We start from the raw sequence: 10756 nt of genomic DNA, 5'->3' as shown, positions 1-10756 counted from the left end.
TGTGACTATATCTGACAATGAACATACAACAAAAACGCATGACACAAAACAACAAATATATGTGTAAAAAGTCCAAAAATGGTGCTCACAACACCATGCAATCCAGAAAAAGAAAAAACACTCGTGCCCGTGGATGGTGAATGTGGGTAACCACAGAAGGGTATCCGTAAGTAGCTGAATTAGCCGCTCACCTCCTTGCTTTGACCCGCAGGGGTCAAAACGCTTTTGGGATCACAAAACCGGATCCTCCCTGCATATGATTCCTGTCACAGGATACCTTTCTCTGCAATGATCTCCCTCTCAGGGATGTGCGTATTGGTGGCGATATCCTCTCCAGGTATACGGGTAGGGTGTAAGCCAATATCTTCCTTATTTCGGGCGCTTCTCTGTGATTTATTACTTTGGAGTAGCGCTGAATCATTTCTTTCTTGTCACATGGAGCAGAATACATTTTGGCCTAAATTTATGAAGAAATTAGATTTTTTAAATTTTTTTGACATGTTAATTAGCAAAAAGAAAAAAAGTTTTTTTTTCTCAAAATTATTTTATTATGCAAAAATAAAAAACACACAGGTGATCAAATCCCACCGAGCAAGAGCTCCATTTGTGGGGGAAAAAAAGACATAAATTTCATTTGGGCGCAGCGTTGCATGACCGTGCAGTTGTCAGTTAAAGTACCGTATGATAGCTGTGGGCCAATCACAGCATCACTGTATAGAAAACACAGCTGCTATGAATAAGATTTATTCAGAACAGCTTTATTGACATTCTGTTCGCAATCACATGATTCCTGGGCCACGCAAAATGGCTGGGTACCAGGAGCTAAGGGACAGAGGCTGAATGTGGATCTGTTATAAGCAATACTTGCATTAGGATAATGGGTAAGCCCAGGGGCCCCCGGGCAATAGGGGATCATGGGGCCCCTGTGTTCTTGCCCAAACTCAAAAAAGCCTATGAAAAAGGTACCAGGGGCATCCTTACTAACCCCGGGCCCTCGGGCAGTGCCCGAATTTCCAAATGGTCAGTCCGCCCCTGGATAAGCCAAATCCACTTACTCTGGAAGAATATTAGTGTGATTGTTTGTTGTTTTATTGTTTAGTTGTTTATCACAGGTTACTTTTAGATTTGATAACTGTGTCATTGTTTGGGGTCATCCATGCTCCTTGCAGTCTGTAAGAGAAACATATGTAGGGGTTGATGTCACAAAGCTTTATGAGATACACAGGGATAGTCCCCACCCATTGGTGGTCTGGAAACACCCTCGGACTGATTGGAGTGCAGATACCACACACCATATGTTAGTCTGGGAGCAGCCAACAATCTTGTGGGCTCTGAGGAAGAGGATAAGTCCTCGAAACGCGTCAACCTGTTGAGATTCCATCGTTCTGCCACGTCATGATGTACTGCGGATTGAACGGTGCCGTTTCCATGAGATGAGCTTATACTTGTATCCTATTTTTGTGAGTATAATACTATATCATACAATAAAGCCATTATTGAAGGATAATGCACTATGCCAGTGTTCCCTCTGGTTGTTATTGCTGCAGTCAGTCACGGGAGTGGCGTGCTGTGTGCCCCTAACCTACACCAATCTGGATGACATACATGTTTGTGACCCAACGTGTGCCCACCCGCCCACAGTAAATGTAGTGTGAGCAGGCGGTAAGTGGTTAACATTGAAGCAGTACTGACCTTCCTGAAACCTCCTAGCAGGATAATTAAAATGACAGTCGGGAGAAGTGACTGGGGGGTTTATTTTTTAAAGCTGGAGTGTGCAAAATCAGGCTCAGTTCTGCATAGAAACCAATCCGCTTCCAGGTTTTATTGCCAAAGCTTAATTGAACAAGCTGAAGTCAGAAGCTGATTGGTTTCCATGCAGAAGTGAGCCTGATTTTGCACTGTCCAGATTTAATAAATAAACCCCTGTGTCTTTGCAAAGGGGCCTCCCAACCCACTAAGGCTCAGTTCACACTAGCTTTGTGAGCATGGCGTCAGACAGGCGTTTGGGATGCGTTTTTAACGCTTCTCAAACACCTATGAAAATTCTGCACATGGCAGCACACAGTGCTGTTCACTCTGAAGTGTTAGTGTCATGTCGCGGCAAAACTGATGCCTCGTGTCCAGTCAGGAGGAGTTGAAACCTCCCATTCAGTCTATGGTGCCGCTCCTCAAACGTCTAGGAGACGTTTACGACGCAGTTGCAGAGCGTTAATACCATTCAACTTCATTATAGTCGTTTGTGGTGCAGTTTTAACGCTTGGCAAACGCCTATGAAACGCCTCAAAACTGCATATAGGGCATTTGAGGAGCATTAAAACCGCTTCCCAAACACCTGTCTAATGCTATAGGGGCGCTTGGAAAGAGTTAGGAATAAAGTCAAGTGTGAACGAGCCCTAATACTCAATTTGCCAGTGATACCCTACAGCTCCGACCTATTTTGCATCTGCTGACATCACGGTGCTTCTGCATTTGACAGCGTTGGGGGAGTGCTGGCATGGTGAGTATTAGTAGGGACCCCTTTGCAAAGACATACTAGCCTGAATGGGCAAAGTGACAGTGGGGGATATTTACTAAGAGTTTGACACTGGTGCAGCTGTGCATGGTACCCAATCAGCTTCTAACTTCAGCTTGTTCACATAGGCCAGCCATACATGAGTTAATTTCCAAATTATTTTTCGTTAAAAAATCAGACCTAAGAATAATCAAATGATTTTCGCTCTGTTAGTGGGGCAATGGCGCGGGTCGATTTTCGTGGTTCCTCTCCATTTCGTTTATCGGGCATGTTGGAATATTCGTGTAGAACGACCAATTTTCTAAATCATTGGTGGCACTAGAACGAACGACGTTTTTTGAGTTTCTATTGAAAAACCGTTCGACCCATGTATGGCCTGCTTTAATCTTTGACAGTAAAACCTGGAAGCTGATTGGTTTCTCTGCAGAGCTGCACAAGATTTTTGCATGCTCCAGTTTTAGTGAATCTCCCCCATTGTCTCTTTAATTGGGTAACATTTTGTGGATTCAAAATATTATTGATTCTTAAATAAAATACAGTCTTTGTGATTTAATTTACATCTTTATTTTAGCAAACAAAAAAATGTGTGGTATATGAATCGGTGATTACAAGATTAACAACAAAGCATTGTAATTTGATTGTAATTTTCTAAATCCAACCTAAGAACATTATCATTAGGGAAGATAAAGTATCTAAAGCCTCCACATTTACTCTACATTATTATTATTATTCAGGATTTATATAGCACCAATAGTTTGCTCAGCGCTTTATAATATAACGGGAGACAAGAAAGCAACAATACAGTTCAATACAAGAGGGATAGGAGGGCTCTGATCCTAGGAGCTTACAATCTAAGAGAGTCTATGTAGAGGCGTCATATCCCATAGCACATTTATTTTACAGATGTCACAATTTTAGTTTCTTATCTTTAATTCCAGGGACCAATGGGTGCCCAGGGGCCAGTTGGATTTGCAGGACCCAAAGGACCAAATATAAGTTAATCAGTTATTAATTACAGTTGACAGTTTGATTCTGTGATCATTATTATTATTATTATACAGGATTTATATAGCGCCAACAGTTTGCTCAGCGCTTTACAATATAATGGGAGACAATACAGCAACAATACAGTTCAATACAAGAGGGTTAGGAGGGCCTGATCCTTGGAGCTTACAATCTAGATTTAAATAGTTTGTTTGGGCCAAGTTATTTAAAGATACAGTAAAGGTGAAGTTAGGTTTCAAAACAGCTCATCCATCTATGATTGCTGCTTCTGTTATTTTAAAATGCATCTCTTTATGCCTCTTTCCTTTTTAGTATTGGATAGAGCATTGAACAATCAGAGGTACTGGGTCTGTTTTTCTCCTGGTGACATAGCCTTCATCCAGTTTATGAGAAATGGGAGTCTAGGAGAGACTTCTGTCCAGGGGCAGACTGACCATTTGGAAACTCGGGCACTGCCTGAGGGCCCGGGGTCAGTAGGGGGCCCCATGAGATGCCCCTGGTAGCTTTTTCATAGGCTTTTTTGAGTTTGGGCAAGGACACAGGGGCCCCATGATCCCCTATTGCCCGGGGGCCCCATGAGTTGTCAGTCCGCCCCTGCTTCTGTCACCAGGAAAGATACACAGAATCCCTCTAACAGGGTCACAATGACAATGAAAACACTTTTTTTATTGGTAGGATAGAGGAAGGCATGAAGCTCATCTTAGTTTTTATATTGCTGTCGGTTTCCATAGTTGAGATTTCCCATCACTTCCCGTCAAATGGAAAGTAGCTTCATTGAAACAGGACATTAAAGTGTTAACCTAAGGGGTTAATCCTCTGCATTGTGTAAAAAAGGCTGTTTGATCCTGTCTGCCCCTCCTCTTGTTGGAATGACCACCTGATACAGACTGACCCGTGGTCACATGCACAAGCTCAGTTTGGTGATTGAACATGAAGTTAAAGTGTTACTAAACCCACAACAGTACAATCAGTCTGTAGATGCAGTAAAGCATGCTTGTTATACTCACTGGGGAAGCTAAGGGGTTAATCCTCTGCATTGTGTAAAAAGGCTGTTCTCTTCTGACTTCTCTGTCCCTCCTCTTGTTGAAATGACCACCTGATACAGACTATACCTGTGGTCACATGCACATGCTCAGTTTGGTGTGTATTGCTAGAGAGTTTTTTTTAATATATATATAATCTTGGGAGAGTGCATGTGATTTCCATTGGCAAAAACAATAAGATTGAAAACACATTTAAAAAGTCTGATACTCTTCTAAAAACGCCTTTATACACTTGCAAAAGTGCTCATACAAAAACTCCTGAAAATCGCTCTGCTCAGGTGTGTATGCAAAACTGAGGGAAGTCCTACATTTCCCCTTGGCTCTGATGTGGTATATGACACAGCTAAATAGAGACATGAGAGGACTTCCCTCACGCTGGGTGCTGGGTGTCACTGCATCTGAGGTCTGATGAGTGAATGTTAAGTGATGGGGAAATTTGTGCTTACTACTGACCTCTGCACTCTGCTTTATTAATGACTGAAGTCTGAGCTACTTACTACTGACATCTACACTCATATTACTTTCTACTGATATCTGAAATCTGCGTTACTATTGATTTCTGAACTCTTCAAACTTCCTTACTTTTAAATGGGCCTTGCTAGGTCATCTCCTGGTGATCTTCGACTCTTCCATGTTATTCAAGTGGATCTCCTCTCTAAACTTTCTTGGTACATAAAGAACAATTCTTACACTTCACTAAATCTTTATTATACAAAACACTTGGAAACCTCATCAGTAACCTCTTGGGTCAAAAACTTTCACAACGCAATCACAGTAGACCAAATACTAATGGGATTCAACACCACTTCATACCAAATGAGTTCTGGCGTGAACAACAGCTAAAGATCATGCATCGTGCCTACATGCCATGCCTATTCAAAACTTACCATGTCTATATCCCTCTGCCCACTCTGTGGATACTATATGCCATCTCTAAAGCACAGATTTTGGCTCTGCCCTCTCATATCCAACTTTAGGGGCCAAGTAAACAGCTTTGCAACATTCGTCACCAGTGTGCAAATGACCAAAGACCCGCTACATCTCCTCTTCGGCAACTTGGAACAAACACCCTTTGACACCTCTCCTATACATTTTTCATCTCTCAGGAAAAACAAATCATGGCTGACTGTCTGTTAGTTTCAAGAAGAGCTATCTTAGAGAAATGGGTCTGAACTACACCGCCAACTATATCAGACATGAAACAGGACCTCAACTACCTTCTCCGTGCGGTCAGACTCAAAGTAATATCATCACCTAGCACTCGTAGAGCTGACTCTTACTTTCAAAAGTGGCACCTATATATCACCAGAACATTCTCCATGTCGGATCAACAATTATTCTTACAGGACTCCAGGTTCGATAGCCGAGCTATAGGTTTTAACCAAAGCTAAACTATCAATCACATACAGTTGGCGTAAACTTCTGCTGTTGCTTGCATTTGAAATTATTTTTCCTTATGCTTTTTACTTCTCTACTTCTGCCTGAGAGTTAAAGTTTGAATATTTATATGTCTTTACACAAACTGTCACATATGTATTATGTTTAACTTCTATTTGGTGCCTTGACACACCTCACTTATGCAAGCCATAGACGGGTCGAAAATCGGTCGATTTTTCGGGCGAAAAAATAATCAGCCGATTTTTCGCACCGTTAATGGGTTTATTGGTCGGCCATTTTTCGGGGTTTTGGCACTTTTTTTTATCTGTAAAGTTGGAAAAAAATCTGCCGATTTTCCCGGCAATGATGGCCAAATCGGCCAACCATTTTACCGATAAAAAATCTGTGCATGAGCCGTGACCTGCAAGAAGAAGAAAAAGAAGAAGAAAGAGAAAAATTCCAGTTCGCTATTATATTTTATATGAAAAGTCTTGCGGTTGCAACAATGTATCCATTTGGATCCGAATATAAACATCTGTATCTGAAATGGATACAAATAGATACATTGTTGCAACCGCAATACTTTTTCATGTGAAATATAATAGCGGAGCTCTCCGCAAGGGACAGAAGTAATTAAATGCCGGCCGTAGACGGGACGAAAATCGGCTGATTTTTTTTACCGTTGGTGGTAACGTCGGCCTATTAAACGACCGATTTGTCGGGGTTTTTTTTTTTTTTTTTTTTTTAAACGGAGTCTGCAATACATTCAAGGTTCTTAAAACTATAACTAAAACTAACTCCCTTTGCTGCTTATCTATCAATCAGTGAGAACCAATCTCTCAGCGATTTCACTAAAGATATAAGTTGATTGTAACTGTTATTTCTTCGTTGCAATGATATGTATTTTCACATCGCATCGTTTGATCTCTATTATTTGTAATAACAAAATCCAATAAATATTTCTTTAAAAAAAAAAAAAAAAAAAGAACAATTCTTAGTTATGATCAGTATTTACCAAGAGTTACCCAGTGTTACCCCAGCTGTTGGTCTTTGCTTTCCAATCGACTCTGTGTAAGAGAGTAGCTGTACATTTATGTAAAGCCTAGGCATTAGATATTTGTGGGGTCCCTTACTAGGTGGAAAAGAGTGTGCCTCCCCTGATGTAAGGGTTCCCCATAGTTCTTGTCTGGTGTTTACTGCTGTTGACAGTGCTGCTCTGATCATTGAATCCAGGCGGCATCTAGATGATGTAGAAAAACAGGCAAGTCTGCTTCTCGCTGGTCGTTATTCTCATTGTGTCATTGTAAGGAAGAGGTGCTCCCTTGTCCTCATCAAGACACAGCCCAACACAACGGATAGAAGCAGCACCATTGGTAACGTACACATCAGGTTGCTAGGTGCATGGCTTAGCTCACACAGGCACACTGGTGGTACACTTTATCTAGTAAGGCTGCCTAATGCCTTCGCCTTTATTTGTAAAGCATATCTAAACAGAAAAACAAAACATTTCTCATGCTCAGTCACTTCACTGTATCTTCATAGGGAGCCATGGTTGTCACCCAGACTGGAATGTAGGTATTTCTTCCTTTCCATTAAATGAGGGGTGGGGGGATTAGTAGTTTAGAGAAGGTAGATAACCTTGTGCTTTCAGTTCTACTGCAATATATACATTTTTGCTCTCAAGTTTAAATGTACTTTAGGTAAAGATCTAGATACAACAGTACAAAAAGTGGTCACTGCCCCAGTCTATGACTGGCTTTTACATCAAGGAACATGGACGGCAACGCATATCAACAAAAAAGAAAAGAAAGTACCCAGTTCAACTTGCCAGCCAGCTAGCCAACAACCGAATTAACCTGTCTTATGCATTAAAAACAGGGGCAGTGACCACTTTTTGTACTGTTGTATTGTAGGTGAGGGGGTGCACTGGACACCCTGGCTGCCATTGTGCTGTATGCTGGGTGTCCAGTGCGCTCCCATGCCTTTAAGGAGGGGTGGGCTCCCTCAGGTTTACCTGCCCTTGGTCTATCCATTAAATACATGTGCCTCTACTATGAGGGCTCTCAAAATTTGCAGAGTTAGGACCACAGGATATCGGGGGGCCATGACTGTGGCTTACGTATGTATTTGCAAATGTGTGCTAACTAAACCCCTGTTTTTAACGCATATTGTTAGACAGGTTAATTTGGTTGCTGGCTAGCTGGCTGGCAAGTTGAACTGGGTACCTTCCAAGGGCAGACTGACAACTCATGGGGCCCCTGGGCAATAGGGGATCATGGGGCCCCTGTGTCCTTGCCCAAACTAAAAAAAGCCAATGAAAAATGTACCAGGGGCATCTCATGGGGCCCCCTTCTGACCCCGGGCCATCTGGCAGTGCATGAGTTTCCAAATGGCCAGTCCGCCCCTGGGACTTTCTTTTCTTTTTTTAAAGATCTAGATACCCCTAAAAGTGTATATATAGCCAACCCCTTATTTTCTTTTTAATAGAGTAGCAAAGGGTTAACACTCCTGTCTGTTATTTTTTGCCATCTGTTTTCTGGGGGGGGGGGGGGGGAGATTTCCCTTCACATTCTGCCCCAGAGACACAACTGAAAGAGAGAAGAGTACGAGGAGAAATCTCCTTTAAGACAGTTGTCACCAGAACAGGTGGAAGAGTTCCCCTCTTAATTTGGTAACGACCATGACATACTGGGGTTGATTTGCTAAAATTAGAGAGTGCAGCTGTGTATAGTAACCAATCAGCTTCCAGGTTGTATTGTCAAAGCTTTATTGAACAAGCTGAAGTTAGAAGCTGATTGGCTACCATGCACAGCTGCACCAGATTTTGGACTCTCCAGTTTTAGTAAATCAACCCCTTTGTGTTTCTTGTCACTTTGGGGTCTGTTTACTAAAACTGGAGAATGCAAAAGCTGGTGCAGTTCTGCGTAGAAACCAATCAGTTTCCTGTTTTTTTTTTTTTTCAAATCTCAACTGAATAAGCTGAAGTTATGAGCTGATTGGCTGCCATGCACAGCTGCACCAGATTTTGCACTCTCCAGATTTAGTAAATCAACCCCTGACCCCCGGTTCACATATATGCGGCCGTGCGGGCTGCATTTGCACGGGCACGAGAGCCCATTCATTTGAATGGACTCCCGTGCTCGTGACACGCATGAAAGAAGTCCCTGCACTTCTTTGGAAAATGCAGCCCGCACGGGAACCTCGGTTCCCAGTACGGTTGCGTTTTCCAGTGCGAGTGGCATGCCATTAGAGCTAATGTCACCCACCCACGGGTCCACATTTCTCTGTGCGGGTGGTGCGCATGGATTTTCATGCGGATCCACAGTGGCACCACCCGCACAGATGTGAACCTAGGGTAACTGTCTCTGCAATAATGATCACCAGCATAAAAGAGAGCATGCATCTTCCTGATAGGAGTTCTTATTCTTCCCCACTCTATCAAAAGTGAAAAGAAAAGGTTTTGGCTTTTAGGTACACTTTGAGCTAATCATTTCCTAACCCTTATCCAGCCATTGTGCTCCACATACATGAAAATGTGCAGAGGTTGGGTGAATTTGCCATGCATCGAGCAGAGACATCTCACACCATTGTTGGATACCTGATAAAAAGACACGATTCCCGTTTCATATTCCAAATACACCCCGAGCATTTTCACAGAGGCATCGGTCGCCACAATCATTTCTTGGCTGTTATGTACAGCTTTGTATTGCATGTCATTAGTCAGCTGCAAGCACCAGTAATCTGCAGCATATCCCATTTCTATGTAGTCATTATGATAAGACACTCCAACAGCCCAGCAAGGTTTGTCGCTTGTTTCCACCTCCCAGTAATGTTGGCCTGAGGATATGGTTGATGCACTGAATGCAAATCGAGGACTGTCAACATTCTGACCATCCAGAGTCAGTACTAAGAACGGAGGAACATTTTTGGTGATTTGACTTAATGGAAGCAGTCTGGAGGTGGCATCTTCAATATATATTCCATGACTCTTTAACAGGAATGGCAAGCTCCTTGTGAACCTGTGAAGGCTTGACTGTAACATAACCAGGAGAGTCCCACCATCCAGATTGTTGACATGAAAGTCGTCTTCTGCAGTTATTAAAGAATTTGCTTTTTTTGTGTTCAGAACTGCTCTTTCTAGCAGGATAAGAGGATCGGTGGTGTTGCACAGATTCTCCATTTCTTTTATCAGGTTGTTGATTTCTAATATTTGACCTTCCAGCGATTTCACAGCTTGAGATAGCTGGGAAAACACCTGGTCCTCTTGAGTTTTGATTTGGCCCAAGATTTGACGCTCCATAGATTCCAACACATTTTTCATCTCCCCAATCACCTCCGTTACTAAGCTTCTCATGCTTCCAGTGTTTGAAGCAATTTTTTCCTTGTGGCTCTTTACAAGGGCAACCTTTTTCTCTTTTTCAGCCTTCTTCGTTGTTAGAAGATCTGCTAGCACTTCAAAAGCAGTCTTTTCTTTATCGGAGAGGTCACTAAGCTTCTGAATGTTGTGATATTTATGGTCTCCAGTGATACCGCAGGATGCGCAGATGACGATGCCCTCCTCCATACAGTAATATTTAAGGAGTTCCTGGTGGACAAGACACTTTCTGCTCTGGAGTGTGACGCTGACATCAGTGAGAATATGCCCTACTTTGTGTTTCTTGAGGTGGTCACAACAAAGTGGTGTCTCGCAGTCTAGGCACAGCTTTTCGGGAGTCCCCTCACAGTAGGAGCACCCACCTTGGTACTTGGCCGACTTTGATTTTGTAGAGGTCAGGTGTTCTATGATACTGCACATCTTAGTGTTTCTGTTGAGCTCCAT

General features: G+C 42.5%; 1 protein-coding gene across 1 annotated transcript; it reads right to left on the bottom strand.

Moving 5' to 3' along the window:
* Positions 1-9424: 9424 nt before the first annotated feature.
* LOC149441200 (tripartite motif-containing protein 6-like) lies at positions 9425-10756 on the bottom strand. The gene has a single exon (XM_089657623.1). The coding sequence runs from the start codon at positions 10754-10756 to the stop codon at positions 9425-9427; it is 1332 nt and encodes a 443-aa protein (XP_089513749.1).

Source organism: Staurois parvus, unplaced genomic scaffold, assembly GCF_062004578.1.
Source record: "Staurois parvus isolate SC_StPar_1 unplaced genomic scaffold, SC_StPar_1.0 ptg001014l, whole genome shotgun sequence".
Lineage (NCBI taxonomy): Eukaryota > Metazoa > Chordata > Amphibia > Anura > Ranidae > Staurois > Staurois parvus.
Note: the sequence above shows the minus strand (reverse complement) of the source record. Positions and strands in the feature narration are given on the sequence as shown.